The sequence below is a fragment of the Scyliorhinus canicula genome, chromosome 31 (assembly GCF_902713615.1).
Source record: "Scyliorhinus canicula chromosome 31, sScyCan1.1, whole genome shotgun sequence".
NCBI classification, from domain to species: domain Eukaryota; kingdom Metazoa; phylum Chordata; class Chondrichthyes; order Carcharhiniformes; family Scyliorhinidae; genus Scyliorhinus; species Scyliorhinus canicula.
In genome coordinates, this window is record NC_052176.1 from 6,929,360 (window position 1) to 6,949,776 (window position 20,417).

Here is a 20,417-nt window from a genome sequence, read left to right on the forward strand (position 1 = left end):
CCTCTTTCCGCTGATGAACATCTACAGAGTGAGTCAGGGGTGCATGTACAGTATCACACCTCCAGCACGTGGCTAAGAGCTAGTCTGCTTCAGTCAGACAGAGTAACCACACTGAGGTTAGCAGAGAGTCGAACTCACAGAGAACTGTGCTAACTGTGCTACTGCTTCAATAAATCAGATTGAACTAACTCCGAGGTCTGGAGTATCTTTTAGTTAAAGCTGCATCCAGTTGCAGCCAGTGTTATCCCAGAGTACATAACACAACACCGAGAGACAGTGAAACGTATTGTTCTGCGTACAGTCCAGACAGATCGATCTATGCATGAAAAAAAAGGCAAACATAAATACACAATGTAAATACATAGACACAGGCATCGGGTGAAGCGTACGGAGTGTAGTACTGCTCAGTAGAGGAGATGTGTGAAGAGATCATTTCAGTCCATAAGAGGGTCATTTAGGAGTCTGGTGACAGTGGGGAAGAAGCTGTTTTTGAATCTGTTCGTGCGTGTTCTCAGACTTCTGTATCTCCTGCCCGATGGAAGAAGTTGGAAGAGTAAGTAAGCCGGGTCTTTGATTATGCTGCCCGCTTTCCCCAGGCAGCAGGAGGTGTAGATGGAGTCCATGGATGGGAGGCAGGTTCGTGTGATGGACTGGGCGGTATTCACGACTCTCTGAAGTTCCTTGCGGTCCTGGGCCGAGCAGTTGCCATACCCAGGCTGTGATGCAGCCCGATAGAATGCTTTCTATGGTGCATCTGTAAAAATTGATGAGTCAATGTGGACATGCTGAATTTCCTCAGTTTCCTGAGGAAGTATAGGCGCTGTTGTGCTTTCTTGGTGGTAGCGTCGACGTGAGTGGACCAGGACAGATTGTTGGTGATGTGCACCCCTAGGAATTTGAAGCTGTCAACCATCTCCACCTCGGCCCCGTTGATGCTGACAGGGGTGTGTACAGTACTTTGCTTCCTGAAGTCAATGACCAGCTCTTCAGTTTTGCTGGCATTGAGGGAGAGATTGTTGTCATTACACCACTCCACTAGGTTCTCTATCTCCCTCCTGTATTCTGACTCATCGTTCTTCGAGATCCGACCCACGACGAGCGTGTCATCAGCAGATGGAGCCAGATTTTGCCACGCAGTCCTGCGTGTACAGGGAGTAGAGTAGGGGACTAAGTACGCAGTCTTGCGGGGGCCCCGGTATTGAGGTCTATCATGGAGGAGGTGTTGTTGTTTATCCTTACTGATTGCGGTCTATGGGTCAGGAAGTCGAGGATCCAGTAGCAGAGGGAGGAGCCAAGTCTGAGGTTTTGGAGTTTTGATATGAGCTTGGCTGGGATAATTGGCGGAGTTGTAGTGAAGAATAGGAGTCTGAGGTAGGAGTCCTTGCTGTTGAGAAGCTAAGGGATGCTTGTCAGGCCAGGGAGATGGCGTCTGCTGTGGACTGGATGTGACGGTATGCGAATTGCAGTGGATTAAGGCATTCTGGGAGTATGGAGTTGATGTGCCTCATGACCAACTCTCGAAGCACTTCATTATGATCGATGTCAGGACGACAGTCGTTGAGGCACGTTGCCTGGTTCTTCTTTAGCACTGGTAAGATGGTGGTCCTCTTGAAGCAGGTGGGAACCTTGGAACCCAATAGGGAGAGGTTGAAGATGTCCGTGAACACATCTGCCAGCTGGTCCACGCAGGATCTGAGTGAAAACAAGTGCGAGTGGGGATTAAATATTCAGTTAAACAACTCAATGAGTCAGAGAGTAATACAGGTCTACAGCACAGAAAAGGCCCTTTGGCCCATCACGTCTGTGCCAGTCAAAAACAACCACTTGTCGGCCCCGACATCGCAAGTGCTGATCTAAATCCTTCTGAAATGTTGTGAGGGTCTCTGCCTCCACCCCCCCTTTCAGGCAGCGAGTTCCAGACTCCCACCCCCCCTCTGGGTGAAAAGGTTTTCCCCTCACATCCCCTCGAAACCTCCTGCTCCCTCACCTTAAATCTCTGCCCCCTGCTCACTGATCCCTCCACCCAGGGGAAACGTTTCTTCCTGTCTCCTCTATCTGTGCCCCTCACCATTTTATACATCTCAATCCTGCCCCCCCCCCCCCCCCCCCCCCCTCTCAGCCTCCTCTGCTCCCGGGAAAACAACCCCAGTCTATCCAATCTCTCTTCATAGCTGAAACTCTCCAGCTCCAGGCAACATCCTGGTGAATCCCCTCTGCCCCCTTTCCAGTGGCTATCACATCCCTCCTATAATGTGGATTCCAGAACTGCCCCCAATACTCTAGCTGTGGCCTAACCAACATTCTATACAGTTCCAGCATAACCTCCCTGCTCTCAAACTCTACGCCTCGGCTAATAAAGGCAAGTGTACCATAGGCCTCCTTAACCACTGTGTCCAGCTGCTCTGCTACCTTAAGGGACGGGTGTACATGCAAACCAAGGACCCACTGATCCTCGGGGCTTCCCAGGGTCCTGCCGTTTATCATGTATTCCCCTCGCCTTGTTTGTCCTGCCCAAGGGCATCACACACTTATCCGGATTGAACTGCATTTGCCACTGATCAGCCCATCTGACCAGCCCGTCTATATCCTCCTGTAATCGACGGCCACATCCTCCTCACTATTTACCACCCCACCAATTTTCATATCATCCACAAACTTACTGATCAACCCTCCTACGTTCATATCTAAATCATTGCTATAAACCGCTAACAGCCAGGGCCCCAACACTGATCCCAACGGGACCCCACTGGACACAGGATTCCAGTCGGATAAACACCCCTTTGACCATCACCCTCTGCTTCCTGCCACTCGGCCGATTCTGGGTCCAATTTGCCAAATTCCCGAGCATCGTATGGGCTCTGACCTTCGCCATCAGTGTCCCAAGGGCAATGCTAGAAACAGTTCAGTACAGGGCTATGGGGAGAGAGTGGGGCAGTGGGATTAGTTTGGGATTGATACAGGGCTATGGGGAGAGAGCGAGCAGTGGGATTAGTTTGGGATTGATACAGGGCAATGGGGAGAGAGTAGGGCAGTGGGATTAGTTTGGGGTTGATACAGGGCTATGGGGAGAGAGTGGGGCAGTGGGATTAGTTTGGGGTTGATACAGGGCTATGGGGAGAGAGTGGGGCAGTGGGATTAGTTTGGGATTGATACAGGGCTATGGGGAGAGAGTAGGGCAGTGGGATTAGTTTGGGGATTGATACAGGGCTATGGGGAGAGAGTGGGGCAGTGGGATTAGTTTGGGATTAATACAGGGCTATGGGGAGAGAGCGGGGCAGTGGGATTAGTTGGGGATTGATACAGGGCTATGGGGAGAGAGTGGGGCAGTGGGATTAGTTTAGGGATTGATACAGGGCTATGGGGAGAGAGCGGGGCAGTGGGATTAGTTTAGGGATTGATACAGGGCTATGGGGAGAGAGCGGGGCAGTGGGATTAGTTTGGGATTAATACAGGGCTATGGGGAGAGAGGGGGCAGTGGGATTAGTTTGGGATTGATACAGGGCTATGGGGAGAGTGGGGCAGTGGGATTAGTTTGGGATTGATACAGGACTATGGGGAGAGAGCTGGGCAGTGGGATTAGTTTGGGATTGATACAGGGCTATGGGGAGAGAGCGGGGCAGTGGGATTAGTTTGGGATTGATACAGGGCTATGGGGAGGGAGAGGGGCAGTGGGATTAGTTTGGGGATTGATACAGGGCTATGGGGAGAGAGCGGGGCAGTGAGATTAGTTTGGGGATTGATATAGGGAGAGAGCGGGCCAGTGGGATTAGTTTGGGGATTGATACAGGGCTACGGGGAGAGAGTGGGGCAGTGGGATTAGTTTGGGATTGATACAGGGCTATGGGGAGAGCGGGGCAGTGGGACTAGTTTGGGGATTGATACAGGGCTATGGGGAGAGAGCGAGCAGTGGGATTAGTTTGGGATGGATACAGGGCTATGGGGAGAGAGTGGGGCAGTGGGATTAGTTTGGGATTGATACAGGACTATGGGGAGAGAGCTGGGCAGTGGGATTAGTTTGGGATTGATACAGGGCTACGGGGAGAGAGTGGGGCAGTGGGATTAGTTTGGGATTGATACAGGGCTATGGGGAGAGCGGGGCAGTGTGATTAGTTTAGGGATTGATACAGGGCTATGGGGAGAGAGTGGGGCAGTGGGATTAGTTTAGGGATTGATACAAGGCGATGGGGAGAGAGCGGGGCAGTGGGATTAGTTTGGGATTGATACAGGGCTATGGGGAGAGAGTGGGGCAGTGGGATTAGTTTGGGATTGATACAGGACTATGGGGAGATAGCTGGGCAGTGGGATTAGTTTGGGGATTGATACAGGGCTATGGGGAGAGAGCGGGGCAGTGGGATTAGTTTAGGGATTGATACCGGGCTATGGGGAGAGCGGGGCAGTGTGATTAGTTTAGGGATTGATACAGGGCTATGGGGAGAGAGCGGGGCAGTGAGATTAGTTTGGGGATTGATATAGGGAGAGAGCGGGCCAGTGGGATTAGTTTGGGGATTGATACAGGGCTACGGGGAGAGAGTGGGGCAGTGGGATTAGTTTGGGATTGATACAGGGCTATGGGGAGAGCGGGGCAGTGGGACTAGTTTGGGGATTGATACAGGGCTATGGGGAGAGAGCGAGCAGTGGGATTAGTTTGGGATGGATACAGGGCTATGGGGAGAGAGTGGGGCAGTGGGATTAGTTTGGGATTGATACAGGACTATGGGGAGAGAGCTGGGCAGTGGGATTAGTTTGGGATTGATACAGGGCTACGGGGAGAGAGTGGGGCAGTGGGATTAGTTTGGGATTGATACAGGGCTATGGGGAGAGCGGGGCAGTGTGATTAGTTTAGGGATTGATACAGGGCTATGGGGAGAGAGTGGGGCAGTGGGATTAGTTTAGGGATTGATACAAGGCGATGGGGAGAGAGCGGGGCAGTGGGATTAGTTTGGGATTGATACAGGGCTATGGGGAGAGAGTGGGGCAGTGGGATTAGTTTGGGATTGATACAGGACTATGGGGAGAGAGCTGGGCAGTGGGATTAGTTTGGGGGATTGATACAGGGCTATGGGGAGAGAGCGGGGCAGTGGGATTAGTTTAGGGATTGATACAGGGCTATGGGGAGAGCGGGGCAGTGTGATTAGTTTAGGGATTGATACAGGGCTATGGGGAGAGAGCGGGGCAGTGGGATTAGTTTAGGGATTGATACAGGGCTATGGGGAGAGCGGGGCAGTGTGATTAGTTTAGGGATTGATACAGGGCTATGGGGAGAGAGTGGGACAGTGGGATTAGTTTAGGGATTGATACAGTGCTATGGGGAGAGAGTGGGGCAGTGGGATTAGTTTGGGATTGATACAGGGCTATGGGGAGAGCGGGGCAGTGTGATTAGTTTAGGGATTGATACAGGGCTATGGGGAGAGAGCTGGGCAGTGGGATTAGTTTGGGATTGATACAGGGCTATGGGGAGAGCGGGGCAGTGTGATTAGTTTAGGGATTGATACAGGGCTATGGGGAGAGAGTGGGGCAGTGGGATTAGTTTAGGGATTGATACAGGGCTATGGGGAGAGAGCGGGGCAGTGGGATTAGTTTGGGATTGATACAGGGCTATGGGGAGAGAGTGGGGCAGTGGGATTAGTTTGGGATTGATACAGGACTATGGGGAGAGAGCTGGGCAGTGGGATTAGTTTGGGATTGATACAGGGCTATGGGGAGAGAGTGGGGCAGTGGGATTAGTTTGGGATTGATACAGGGCAATGGGGAGAGAGTAGGGCAGTGGGATTAGTTTGGGGATTGATACAGGGCTATGGGGAGAGAGTGGGGCAGTGAGATTAGTTTGGGGATTGATATAGGGAGAGAGCGGGCCAGTGGGATTAGTTTGGGGATTGATACAGGGCTACGGGGAGAGAGCGGGGCAGTGGGATTAGTTTGGGATTGATACAGGGCTATGGGAAGAGAGCTGGGCAGTGGGATTAGTTTGGGATTGATACAGGGCTATGGGGAGAGAGTGGGGCAGTGGGATTAGTTTGGGATTGATACAGGGCTATGGGGAGAGAGTGGGGCAGTGGGATTAGTTTGGGATTGATACAGGGCTATGGGGAGAGAGCTGGGCAGTGGGATTAGTTTGGGATTGATACAGGGTTATGGGGAGAGTGGGGCAGTGGGATTAGTTTGGGATTGATACAGGACTACGGGGCGAGAGCGGGGCAGTGGGATTAGTTTGGGATTGATACAGGGCTATGGGGAGAGAGTGGGGCAGTGGGATTAGTTTGGGGATTGATACAGGACTATGGGGAGAGAGTGGGGCAGTGGGATTAGTTTGGGGATTGATACAGGGCTATGGGGAGAGAGCTGGGCAGTGGGATTAGTTTGGGATTGATACAGGGCTATGGGGAGAGAGCGGGGCAGTGGGATTAGTTTGGGATTGATACAGGACTATGGGGAGAGAGCTGGGCAGTGGGATTAGTTTGGGATTGATACAGGGCTATGGGGAGGGAGAGGGGCAGTGGGATTAGTTTGGGGATTGATACAGGGCTATGGGGAGAGAGCGGGGCAGTGAGATTAGTTTGGGGATTGATATAGGGAGAGAGCGGGCCAGTGGGATTAGTTTTGGGATTGATACAGGGCTACGGGGAGAGAGCGGGGCAGTGGGATTAGTTTGGGATTGATACAGGGCTATGGGGAGAGCGGGGCAGTGGGACTAGTTTGGGGATTGATACAGGGCTATGGGGAGAGAGCGAGCAGTGGGATTAGTTTGGGATTGATACAGGGCTATGGGGAGAGAGTGGGGCAGTGGGATTAGTTTGGGATTGATACAGGACTATGGGGAGAGAGCTGGGCAGTGGGGTTAGTTTGGGATTGATACAGGGCTATGGGGAGAGAGTGGGGCAGTGGGATTAGTTTAGGGATTGATACAGGGCTATGGGGAGAGAGTGGGGCAGTGGGATTAGTTGGGGATTGATACAGGGCTATGGGGAGAGAGCGGGGCAGTGGGATTAGTTTGGGGATTGATACAGGGCTATGGGGAGAGAGTGGGGCAGTGGGATTAGTTTGGGATTGATACAGGGCTATGGGGAGAGAGCGGGGCAATGGGATTAGTTTGGGGATTAATACAGAGCTAATGGGAGAGAGCGGGGCAGTGGGATTAGTCTGGGATTGATACAGGGCTATGGGGAGAGAGTGGGGCAGTGGGATTAGTTTGGGATTGATACAGAGCTAATGGGAGAGAGCGGGGCAGTGGGATTAGTCTGGGATTGATACAGGGCTATGGGGAGAGAGATGGGCAGTGGGATTAGTCTGGGATTGATACAGAGCTATGAGGAGAGAGCAGAGCAGTGGGACTTGTTGAGATTGATACAGAGCTATGGGGAGAGAGCGGGGTAGCAGGAATCGTTTGGATTGATCGATGGGCCAAAAAACCTCCTCCTGTGCTGTAAAACCTCCACATGTTGGTGGTTTTGTGGTATTGTCTGCTTCAACTCGCCTTACAGCTCCGGAATTTCTGCAGTATTGCCTCACTGCCTGCTCATAGTCTCTGACTGTTCCATTAACAGCTGCCGGTGTACTTTCTTACCCTTTATTGAACCAGTCAACAACTTTCGCCGAACGGTTTTACAACTTCCTTTCAGAAACCTCTGCCACCTCTTACAAAGCCCTGCAGACTTTCTGAACTTGCGTCCCTGCCTTGTCTTAATAAGGCTCACCCGCACAGTCACAGGGGATGGTGACACCCCCCCCCCCCCCCCCCCCGCCCCTCCGAAAGGCAGTGAAGAATCATGTAAATCCTCCCGGAAGGTTCCGCTCACGGGCGGAATATACAGGCTTCCCTTCTTTGTGCAGTGGCGGTTCTCAAGCCGTGATCTCCTGCCCTGGTTTTCCTCGAGGAGCGTTGAGCCTAAAGGCGGCTGCTGCGATGCCCCGTGCAGTCGAATAGCCGCCGACCGCCCACTGATCAGGCCTTTGCCAGAGTCCAAAACACTCCCCCTTTGGCGATGGCAAATCGAACACTGATCTAGCCTGACGGGAACAACAGGACGAGCTGATGCCGCCCCAGCAGTGGGCCGTTCGGCCCATCGTTGCTGCTCAGCTGCTCAATACGATCTTGCCTGACCCTCGATCTCAGCGCCATATTCTCGCTTCCTCCCCATGCCCCTCGATACCAAAGAATTATCATCTCTTTCTCGAATGCATTCAGTGATGTGGGCTCCACAGCCTTCTCTGGCAGAAAGTTCCACAGGCTCACTCCCCACTGGGTGAAGAAATGTCTCCTCATCTCAGTCCGCAATGGTCTAGCCTGCATCCCGAGACTGTGTTCCCTGGTTCTAGATTTCCTCTAGATTTTGGCAACACGGTAGCATGGTGGTTAGCATAAATGCTTCACAGCTCCAGGGTCCCAGGTTCGATTCCCGGCTGGGTCACTGTCTGTGCGGAGTCTGCACGTCCTCCCCGTGTGTGCGTGGGTTTCCTCCAGGTGCTCCGGTTTCCTCCCACAGTCCAAAGATGTGCGGGTTAGGTGGATTGGCCATGCTAAATTGCCCGTAGTGTCCTAAAAAGTAAGGTTAAGGGGGGGTTGTTGGGTTACGGGTATAGGGTGGATACGTGGGTTTGAGTAGGGTGATCATTGTTCGGCAAAACATTGAGGGCTGAAGGGCCTGTTCTGTGCTGTACTGTTCTATGTTCTATGTTCTCTCTGAATGCAGTCTATCCGTCCCTGTCAAACCGGTCTCCCGTCATCCTTCTAAACTCTGGTGAATCCAGGCCCAGTCGATCAATCTCTCCCCATCCCGCCAACCCAGGTCTGAGCCCAGTAACCTCCGCTACACTCCCTCTCCGACAAATATATCCTTTCTTAGGCCAGGAGACCAAAACTGCACACACTACTGCTGGTGTGGTCACCTCAAGGCCCTGTATAACTGCAGTAAGCCAGCTCTACTTCAGAACTCAAATCCTTCTTGCAATTCGGGCAGCACCGTAGCACAGTGGTTAGCACAATTGCTTCACAGCTCCAGGGTCCCGGGTTCGATTCCCGGCTTGGGTCACTGTCTGTGCGGAGTCTGCACGTCCTCCCCTTGACTGCGTGGGTTACCTCCGGGTGCTCCGGTTTCCTCCCACAGTCCAAAGATGTGCGGGTTAGGTGGATTGGCCGTGCTAAATTGCCCTCAGTGTCCAAAATTGCCCTTAGTGTTGGGTGGGGGTTACTGGGTTATGGGGATAGGGTGGAGGTGTTGACCTTGGGTAGGGTGCTCTTTCCAGGAGCCGGTGCAGACTCGATGGGCCGAATGGCCTCCTTCGGCACTGTAAATTCTATGTAAATGAAGGCCAACATACCATTTGTTGCCACATCTGCCTCTCCACTCTCAGTGACACAAGGACACCCAGATCCCTCTGTACATCCACACTTCCCAATATATCACCATTTAGATGATACTGTTCCCTTCTGTTTTTCACACCGAAGTGGATAACCTTCACATCGAGCCGCGCCGTACTGCATCCACCATGTGTTTGCTCACTCACTCAAATTGTCTAAATCACCTTGACGCCTCCTCACAACTCCCAATTCTGTCCAGTTTGATGTTACATTTGGTTTCCTCAGTCAGGTCGTTTATAATTATCGCGAACAGCAGGGGTCCCCAGCACTAATCCCTGTGGTATACCCCCCCCCCCCCCCCCCCCCCCCAGTGTTTGACCGAGTATTGGATCAAGGAGCCCGAGCTAAACTGGAGTCAGTGGGAGTCAGGGGGGAAACTCTCCGCTGGTTGGAGTCATACCCGGCACAAAGGAAGATGGTTGTGGTGGTTGGAGGTCAATCATCTCAGCCCCAAGACATCACTGCAGGAGTTCCTCGGGGTCATGTCCTAGGCCCCAACCATCTCCAGCTGCTTCATCAGTGACCTCCCTTCCATCATAAGGTCAGAAGTGGGGATGTTTGCAGATGACTGCACAATGTTCAGCACCATTCCCGACTCCTCAGATACTGAAGCAGTCCGTGTCCAAATGCAGCAAGACCTGGACAATATCCAGGCTCGGGGCTGACAAGGGGCAAGTTACATTCACGCCACACAAATGCCAGGCAATGGCCATCTCCTACAAGAGAGGATCTAACCATCGCCCCTTGACGTTCGATGGCGTTACCATCGCTGAATCCCCCACAATCAACATGCTGGGGGTTACCATTGATCAGAAACTGAACTGGGCCCAGCCACATTAATACTGTGGCTACCAGGGCAGGTCAGAGGCTGGGAATCCTGCGGAGAGTAACTCACCTCCTGACCCCCTCCCAAAGCCTGTCCACCATCTACAAGGCACAAGTCAGGAGTGTGAGGGACTCTCCACTCGCCTGGATGAGCGCGGCTCCCCCGCCCCCCAGCACTGATCCCTGTGGTACACCCCCCCCCCCCCCCCCCCCCCACCCCAGTACTAACTCCTGCTCTTCCTTCAGGGGCCTGCCAGTTTCTGCCTTCAGTTGTTGGAAACAGCCACTTTCAGCTGCGCTGTTAAACCGAGGCCCTCCTAGCTGGTTGTGAAGGAACACACGGTACTAACAAAGCACAAAGAAAAGTACAGCACAGGAACAGGCCCTTCGGCCCTCCAAGCCCGTGCCGACCATGCTGCCCGTCTAAACTAAAATCTTCGACACTTCCGGGGTCCGTATCCCTCTATTCCCATCCTATTCATGTATTTGTCAAGATGCCCCTTAACCGTCACTATCGTCCCTGCTTCCACCACCTCCTCCGGCAGCGAGTTCCAGGCACCCACTACCCTCTGTGTAAAAAACTTGTCTCGTAAACTCCTCTAAACCTTGCCCCTCGCATCTTAAATCTATGCCCCCTAGTAATTGACCCCTCTACCCTGGGAAAAAGACTGACTATCCACTCTGTCTATGCCTCTCATAATTTTGTGTCACCCCTCAACCTCCGTCGTTCCAGTGAGAACAAACCGAGTTTATTCAACCGCTCCTCATAGCTAATGCCCTCCGTACCAGGCAACATCCTGGTAAATCTCTTCTGCACCCTCTCTAAAGCCTCCACATCCTTCTGGTAGTGTGGCGACCAGAATTGAACTCTATACTCCAAGTGTGGCCTAACTAAGGTTCTATACAGCTGCAACATGACTTGCCAATTCTTATACTCAATGCCCCGGCCAATGAAGGCAAGCATGCCGTATGCCTTCTTGACTACCTTCTCCACCTGTGTTGCCCCTTTCAGTGACCTGTGGACCTGTACACTTAGATCTCTCTGACTGTCAATACTCTTGAGGGTTCTACCATTCACTGTATATTCTCTACCTACATTAGACCTTCCAAAATGCATCACCTCACATTGTCCAAATTAAACTCCATCGGCCATCTCTCCACCCGAGTCTCCAAACGATCTAAATCCTGCTGTATCCTCTGACAGTCCTCATCGCTATCCGCAATTCCACCAACCTTTATGTCATCTGCAAACTTACTGATTAGACCAGTTACATTTTCCTCCAAATCATTTATATATACTACGAACAGCAAAGGTCCCAGCACTGATCCCTGCGGAACACCACTAGTCACAGCCCTCCAATCAGAAGAGCTCCCTTCCATTGCTACTCTCTGCCTTCTATGACCGAGCCAGTTCTGTATGCACCTTGCCAGTTCACCCCCGATCCCGTGTGACTTCACCTTTTAGAACATAGAACATAGAACATAGAACAGTACCGCACAGAACAGGCCCTTCGGCCCTCGATGTTGTGCCGAGCAATGATCACCCTACTTAAACCCACGTAACCCGTATACCCGTAACCCAACAATCCCCCCATTAACCTTACACTACGGGCAATTTAGCATGGCCAATCCACCTAACCCGCACATCTTTGGACTGTGGGAGGAAACCGGAGCACCCGGAGGAAACCCACGCACACACGGGGAGGACGTGCAGACTCCGCACAGACAGTGACCCAGCCGGGAATCGAACCTGGGACCCTGGAGCTGTGAAGCATTGATGCTAACCACCATGCTACCGTGAGGCCCCCAAATGTACCAGTCTGCCATGAGGGACCTTGTCAAAGGCCTTACTGAAGTCCAGATAGACGACATCCACTGCCCTACCTGCATCGACTATTCTAGAGAAGAGCAGGAGAGACTTCGCCAATGGCTGATCTGATTGTAACCTCAGCCCCGCATTCCTGCCGACCCCTCGATAACCTTTCACCCCCCCCCCCCCCGCCATTAATCGAGAATCTCTCCACCTCGGCCTTAAAAACATTCAGAGATTCAGCTTCCCCCGCCTCTCGAGGAAGAGAGCTCCAGAGACTCGCCACCCTCTGAGGGAAAACATTTCTCCCCGTCTCTGTTTGAAACGGGACCCCCCCCTTATTTTTAAACGGTGACCCCCCCGCTCCTCGTCTCGATTCTCCCACAAGAGGAAATATCCTCTCCACATCCCACCCTGTCAAGGCCCCCCCCCTCAGGATCTGAAAGGTTTCGATCGAGCCGCCTCTCGCTCTTCCAAACTCCAGCGGGTACGAACCCGACCTCTCCGACCCTTCCCCCATCGGACAACCCGCCCGTTCCTGGTGGCTGAGCCGCCATCTTGAACCCACGGCGGCAGTCCCGTGCGGCGTAGGTACACCCACTCTGCTGTTAGGGAGGGAGTTCCAGGATTTTGACCCCGGCGGCATATATTTGCAAGTCGGGGTGGTGAATGGCTCGGCGGGGAACCGACAGAGTTCCCAGGTATCTTCTGCCCTCGGCCTTCTAGATGGGCAACCTGGGCTAGTGAGTGGGCCGCACGTGTGACCCTCCTTCATCTCAGTGGGCTGCAAGATTGAGATCGGGCTCGTTCACTAACCACGACCCCATCAATAAGATTAAAAACATTGAATACACCCTGGATATTTTTGTAATGACTAATGCAAAATGCTGAATCATTTATATATTAACAGAACGATCATCAACTTGTGAAAACAAAATAAATATTGACACTTTGGACGCAGAGGGAGCGCACGGCTCTCACAGTCGATGTTGTGAGTGATCGGCGCGCTCCTCGCGTCTCTCGCCCCTCGCTCGACGGGCGAATCACTTCAGTCAAACCGGGAGGAAGAAAAACGACAGGGGCGGAAATCAGCGGGGTGTGGCGACCCTGCGCGCGGGGCAAGGGTCAACAAGCTGTCTCGTGAGGCCGCACTCAGAACCCAGATGGGCCGTATCTGGCCCCCAGGCCACAGGTTGCCCACTGCTGGTTGGGGGGGGAGGGGGGGGGGGGGCATGAGGCAAGATCAGTAGTCCTCTTGGAACGAGGCCCACCGACCAAAACGAAAGGGACGCGAGCCGTCATCGTTCAGGGGTTTCCAACCCTCCGTCACCGACGCACAGCGGCCGCCCGTGTGTACCATCTGCAAGATGCACCGCAGTAACTCGCCAAGGATCCTCCGGCAGCACCTTCCAAACCCACGACCGCTCCCATCTAGAAGGACAAGAGCAGCAGATCCCTGGGAACCCCACCGCCTGGAGGTCCCCCCCCCCCCTCCAGGTGACTCGCCGTCCCGACTCGGAAAATATATCGGCCGCTCCTTCACTGTGGCTGGGGGGGTGGGGGGGGGGGGGGGGGGGTCAAAATCCTGGGAACCCCCCTCCCTAACAGCGCACCGACCCCACAACGGGACCGAAGCGGGTTCAAGATGGCGGCTCGCCCTCGGAAGGGGCGACGTGGGGGATGGGCAATAAACTCTGGGCCTAACCACTGACCCCCGCATCCTGGAGATGAATTAAACGAAAAGATCCTTGGGAAGGGGGCAATCAAACCCGCGGAGAGATTTAAACCGTTGTACGAAGGGGGTGGGGGTAAGGGGGGGGGAATTAAAATTCCCTCCTGGGTTTCTCCTGCTCAAGCCAAAAGGTTTAAAACACGGGGAACGTGGGTTTTTAAAAAAATTAATGAAAGGCTGGGTCTGATTTCCAGGATTTGACCATGAATCTTGCACAACAGCTGAAAATGAAAGGGGTTGTTTCTTTTGAACGCCACTTATTTTGAGCATAATGAGTTGGTGGGATTGTCGGACAGTGCAAAGCAAGGTTTGCACACACACACACACACACACACACACACACACAGCTCTGGGGCGAGAGAGGAGTGGGACTTTCCCAGTCATGTGACTTCTCGGCATCAAACCTATCCAATGTTTTCCTCTCAGTGACTGAGGGGCACGGCTTATAATAAAGTGAAACTGAAGCCACATTCCTATAAAGGGAAGCCCTGGTTTGCTGTGGGGCTGGTTTCTCTGCAGACACACGCGCACACACACACACACACACACAGAGCAGGAACGGGCACAGTTGTCATCTTCCTTGCCAAGGGAGAGAGTGCCCCTCTCTGCCACTTTACGCGGTGTGGGTGCGCGGGCGGGCGTGTGTGTGTGTGTATGCCTGCCCGCTCCGAGGTCGCAGGTTTTATGAAGTTTCTGAACACATCCTCGCCCGGCAGCATGAACGACACGGCCACTTTCATGGAATATTCCCCTGAATTTGAGACGGACGATTCGAGCCAAAATTCCGAAAAGGTAACTCTCCCGTTCGCTCTCCGTGCTTTCCTCTCTCTCTCTCTCTCTCTCTCTGTCTGTCTGCTGTTCTAGAGCTACGGGGCGGGGGTGGGGGGGGGGGGGGGGGGGGGGGGGGGGTGAGTGGGTGCTGTGTGTGTGTGTGTGTGTTCCGACAGAAAGCCAGGAGTGACACAGGCCAGGCAAATAGCCAAATGGTGTTGAATTTATCAGTTCCGCTTGGCGAGCAACTGCTGTGTGTGTGTGTGTGTGTGTGGCTCAAGGAGTCACCTAATCACTGCCCTCGGGAGCAGAGGCTGCCAGGTTCGACCCCTTCTCTCCCCCACCCCCCCTCCGTTTGAGCCCACAGTCCGGAGTGACACTCCCAGTACTGAGGGAGTGCCGCACTGTCAGAGGGTCAGTACTGAGGGAGTGCCGCACTGTCAGAGGGTCAGTACTGAGGGAGTGCCGCACTGTCAGAGGGTCAGTACTGAGGGAGTGCTGCACTGTCAGAGGGTCAGTACTGAGGGAGTGCTGCACTGTCAGAGGGTCGGTACTGAGGGAGTGCCGCACTGTCAGAGGGTCAGTACTGAGGGTGTGCCGCACTGTCAGGTCAGTACTGAGGGAGTGCTGCACTGTCAGAGGGTCAGTACTGAGGGAGCGCTGCACTGTCAGAGGGTCAGTACTGAGGGAGTGCCGCACTGTCAGAGGGTCAGTACTGAGGGAGTGCTGCACTGTCAGAGGGTCAGTACTGAGGGAGTGCTGCACCGTCAGAGGGTCAGTACTGAGGGAGTGCCGCACTGTCAGAGGGTCAGTACTGAGGGAGTGCTGCACTGTCAGAGGGTCAGTACTGAGGGAGAGCTGCACTGTCAGAGGGTCAGTACTGAGGGAGTGCCGCACTGTCAGAGGGTCAGTACTGAGGGAGTGCTGCACTGTCAGAGGGTCAGTACTGAGGGAGTGCGGCACTGTCAGAGGGTCAGTACTGAGGGAGTGCCGCACTGTCAGAGGGTCAGTACTGAGGGAGTGCCGCACTGTCAGTGGGTCAGTACTGAGGGAGCGCTGCACTGTCAGAGGGTCAGTACTGAGGGAGTGCCGCACTGTCAGAGGGTCAGTACTGAGGGAGTGCTGCACTGTCAGAGGGTCAGTACTGAGGGAGTGCCGCACTGTCAGAGGGTCAGTACTGAGGGAGTGCTGCACTGTCGGAGGGTCAGTACTGAGGGAGCGCTGCACTGTCACAGGGTCAGTACTGAGGGAGTGCTGCACTGTCGGAGGGTCAGTACTGAGGGAGTGCTGCACTGTCAGAGGGTCAGTACTGAGGGAGTGTGGCACTGTCAGAGGGTCAGTACTGAGGGAGTGCCGCACTGTCAGAGGGTCAGTACTGAGGGAGTGCCGCACTGTCAGAGGGTCAGTACTGAGGGAGTGTGGCACTGTCAGAGGGTCAGTACTGAGGGAGTGTGGCACTGTCAGAGGGTCAGTACTGAGGGAGTGCTGCACTGTCAGAGGGTCAGTACTGAGGGAGTGCTGCACTGTCAGAGGGTCAGTACTGAGGGAGTGCTGCACTGTCAGAGGGTCAGTACTGAGGGAGTGCTGCACTGTCAGAGGGTCAGTACTGAGGGAGTGCTGCACTGTCAGAGGGTCAGTACTGAGGGAGTGCTGCACTGTCAGAGGGTCAGTACTGAGGGAGTGCCGCACTGTCAGAGGGTCAGTACTGAGGGGGTGCCGCACTGTCAGACGGTTAGTGTTGACGAGACACGCACGGTTGGAAGGCCGGTACTGAGAGAGCGCCACATCGTCTGAGATGCTTGGCTTTGATGAGATCTTTGATACCCGGTCTGCCCACCCAGATGGATGTGAAAACCACCATTTAATGCACGGGTGTTCTGTGTCCAACTACGAACATTTACCCCTCTGCTCACATCATAACCCAGGTGATGTATATCGAACATCGAATGCAGAAGGAGCCCATTCGGCCCATTGAGTCTGCACTGACCCTCCAAAAATGAAAAAAAAAAATGAAATGAAAATGGCTTATTGTCACGAGTCGGCTTCAATGAAGTTACTGTGAAAAGCCCCTAGTCGCCACATTCCGGCGCCTGTCCGGGGAGGCTGGTACGGGAATCGAACCGTGCTGCTGGCCTGCTTTAAAAGCCAGCGATTTAGCCCAGTGAGCTAAACCAGCCCCAAAAGAGCACCCTCCCCCGGCCCACTCCCCCACCCTATCCCCGCGTAACCCCCAGCTCACCTGCACATCTTTGGGCTGCGGGAGGAAACCGGAGCACCCGGAGGAAACCCACGCAGACACGGGGGGGGAGAACGTGCAGACTCCGCACAGTCGCCCGCGGCCGGGATCGAACCCGTGTCCCCGGCGCCGTGAGGCAGCAGAGTGCTCCGGGGCGTCGGGAGGATGCTACTTAAATGCAAGTTCCTTGACACGAAGGCGGGGCTGCTGGCCTGCTGACTGAGAAGCCCTTTGGTCATGTGAGGTGTGTGTCTGGGGAGGGAGTGAGGGGGTGACCATTGCCCACATTCCCATGTCCGCTGACCCCTTTCTCTTCCCCCCCACACGTTGCAGGACTACGAGGGCGGCGATAAGAAACTCCGGCGCAGGGAGAAGAACCGGATCGCAGCCCAGAAGAGTCGGCAGAAGCAGACGCAGAGAGCGGACAGTCTACACCAGGTACGGTCGCCGGGGGCGGCTTCGAACCCCGGGCTCCCCTTGCTGCTGGCCTCTCCCTCCGTCGGGCCTACTCTGAGTGGGCCCTACAGCGGAATCTCCGAATTCTCTCCCCACCCCCCGCCAGCTCTTCCTGAAAGAGCCGCGGAGTAGGGACTACTCCCAGCTGCTCTTTCCGCTAACGGTGGCCAAAAAGGATCGGGCGGCGGGCGCCCTGCGCGGGCTCCGGGGAATTCTATTCCATCGGGCCCAGCTGAAGTAACACATTAATAATAGTCGCTCGTTGGTCACGAGTAGGCCTCAAATGGAGTTACTGTGAGAAGCCCCCTAGTCGCCACATTCCGGCGCCTGTTCGGGGAGGCCGGTGCGGGAATTGAACCCGCGCTGCTGCCCTCTGTGCTAAACCAGCCCCTTATTGTGGTGGAGAGAGAGAGAGAGAGAGAAAGGGGGAGGAAGAGAGGGGAAAGGGAGGCAGAGGGAGAGAGAGGAGTGGAGAGAAGGGGAGAGGAGTGAGAGACAGAGGGAGAGAGAGGGAGAGAGAGGAGTCCTTGCAGCTGGGACTTCCGAGGGGGGTCCAGAAGCTCATCTTGGAGGGTGGGGAGAGTACACCCAGTCTCCCAACGAGCCGGAGATGGTAAAATCTGGGCCTTACAGCCAAAGCTTTCCACCTGACACTCATCGCGACAAACACAAGAATGGCAAATTTCAAAGGGAGCAAAATTGGCGTTCACTTTGCGATTTGGTGGATCTATTCCGGGGGGGGCGCAAAACGCTTTTATCTTTATTCAGTCACGGGGCGTGGGCGTCGCTGGCTCGGCCCAGCCCAGCATCTGTTGCCTGTCCCTAATTGCCCCTTGAGAAGATGGTGGCGCGTCCCCGCCTTGAACAGCTTGATGCACAATCAATGGACACGAAACGTAGATAAAGTCCGAACGATAGGCTTTAATACACAAGATGTGGACCCGGCAGCAGGCGTACAGAAGAATGGCAGACTGCCGGGGAACACGGGTTCTTATACCCTGCCTCATAGGCGGAGCTACCTGCCTCTCAGCCAATCGGCTGAGAGGCACCTGACATACCTAGGCCAATGGGCAGCGAGTCCTCTGCACCAATGGCAGCTCACACTTCCAGGTACCGTAATACCCCTAGTCACACTACCACACAGCCGAAGTCCGTGTGGCGTAGGTGCACCCAGAGCGCAGTTAGGGAGGGGACTCACATCCCTTTTTATCCCGTCTCCCCCTCACTACAGCACTCATTGAATGAACAAAAGCTGCATTGAATGGGAGGCTGGCGCACAATAGTGGATAGATGTGCAGGTTAGAGGCAGGCTCGATGGGCCGAATGGCCTCCTTCTGCGGGAATCGTACGGTTTGAATAGTCAGCGGCGGCCCGTGAGCAGGAGTGACCCGTCGTGGGAGGGTCATGGGGTTTGGGGGGGGTGTCCTTTTCGGAGTGAACGGCGCCCCGTTGATGTGTCTTTTGCTTTGTCTTCGCTCCTTCAGGAGTACGAGCTGCTGGAAAGGGAAAACGCCTCCCTGAGGAAGGAGGTGCAGAGCCTCCGGGACGAGCTGAAGCAGTGGAACCAGGTGGTGCAGCAGCACGAGCCCCAGTGTTCCATGGCGAGGGCCACGGGCGCCCCGCTGATCGGCAAGCAGCAGATCGAGCTGGCAGACTACCTCTCCGAAGACTGGCGGGAAACGGAGCTCTTGACGTACTAGGACTGCAGTGGGCTGGAAAGAGGGGATGGGTGGCGGGGGCGGGCGCGGAGGGGCGGATGTACCGCCTACCCTCCGTGGGCGCAGTTGAGTGCCAGACGGTGCCCTCCACTCTGACCTTAATTCCTTGTTGCCCCCCCCCCCTCACTCTTGTTGTACGGACTTGACGTGCGGGGCTCAAGAAAGGGGGCCTTCCAAAATACCACGGACTTGCATTTATATAGCGCCTCCCACGCCCCCAGAGCCCTTCGCGACCACTGAAGTACATTTTTTAATTTTCATTTTAAAAAAAAGAGATTTCACCGCGGGCTCGATGGCCAGGGGCTTTGGGGCCTTCTCCGAAGCCCTCTGGTGGGGCGATGCAGACGGCGTGAATTGTGTGGACGTTTACGAAGACGTGCGTTTTTTTATTTTTGAAAGACGTGCGTCGGCTGGCAAGCCAAGGTGGGAGCCAGGCGATATCTCACATGGCTAGGTGGGAGCTGAGACACGGATCAGCTGCAAGCTAATTCAAGGGGCTGAATCGTTTGGTTGGCAAGGGGGGGGGGCGGTGGGCTGGAGAGAGGTCGGAGAACATTTGATCCCGTGGAATCCCCACAAGAAGAAGGAGGCCATTCGGCCCGTCGGGTCTGCCCGCTCCCCCTGCCCATCCCCGTAACCCCACCAAACCCAAATATCTCTCTCTCTCTCTAACCCCCCTCCTCCCACTCCCTGGTAAAGCGAGCTGCAGCCACCCACAGCGCTCCTGATCCAGCCCACGTTCGGGGGGGGGGGGGGGGGGGGGGGGGGGGGGGGGGGGGGTGTGCAACAACCTCGCGCTCCCCACCCAAATCTTTTCGCTGATGCCATTTTCTAACGTCGCCAGCTGACCTGGTTAGAGCACAAGAAACGGGGGGGGGGGGGGGGGGGGGATTTGGCCCCCTCCAGCCAGCCCCTCCCCCGACAAGATGGCGGCCGCCCCTCACCCTCAGAGTTGGACCCTCCTCTCCCTCCACTCCCACCCCACCCCCCCCGCACCTCCAACCCCCCCGCCCCGTGCCCCTAGGTTCCCGAGCTGGCGGGGGCGGGGGCGGTGGGAAACAACCTCAATCCTCCAGTCAAAAGGTGGGAGAGACCTGGAGTGGCTCGGATTGTTCTCTCCGGAGCAGGAGAAGGTTAAGGTGGGGGGGAAGAGATATAATCGAGGCATTCGAAAACACGAGGTGTTTCGAGAAGAGTCAATAAGGAGGGAGCGTTTCCAGTCAACGTGAGGGGCGGAGAGGAGACAAGGGATTGAGGAGCATCGGTGAAGGAACCAAAAGGGGGTAGAGGGGATTTTTCCCACAGGGGAGTTGTGATCTGGAAGGTGCTGCCTGGGGGAGATTCAATAGGAACTTCCAAAAGGGCGGTGGGGGGGAAATTGGAGAAATACTTGTACAGTTTCGCGTGTCCGTTTCCCCCCCCCCCCCTCAGTATTGCACTGCCCACCTCACTCAGGTCTAGCCCCCCCCCCCCCCCCCCCACCGCCCCGGTTATGTACAGCATTACAGAGAGAC

At 54.9% G+C, this 20,417-nt stretch overlaps 1 protein-coding gene across 2 annotated transcripts in view; it reads left to right on the top strand.

Annotated features, from left to right (window-relative positions):
- LOC119958978 (basic leucine zipper transcriptional factor ATF-like 3) overlaps positions 1–19,642 on the top strand; it is an 81,743-nt gene extending 62,101 nt beyond the window's left edge. Inside the window, exons 2-4 of one of the 2 annotated variants that reach the window (XM_038787509.1) lie at positions 14,439–14,514; positions 17,063–17,167; positions 18,670–19,642. In XM_038787509.1, the coding sequence (XP_038643437.1) occupies positions 14,440–14,514; positions 17,063–17,167; positions 18,670–18,885 (396 nt within the window). In that variant the 5' untranslated portion in view covers position 14,439 and the 3' untranslated portion in view covers positions 18,886–19,642. Of the gene's footprint in view, positions 1–13,860; positions 14,515–17,062; positions 17,168–18,669 lie in introns of those variants that run through there. The other variant, XM_038787508.1, reaches the window with a different exon arrangement.
- Positions 19,643–20,417: the final 775 nt, after the last annotated feature.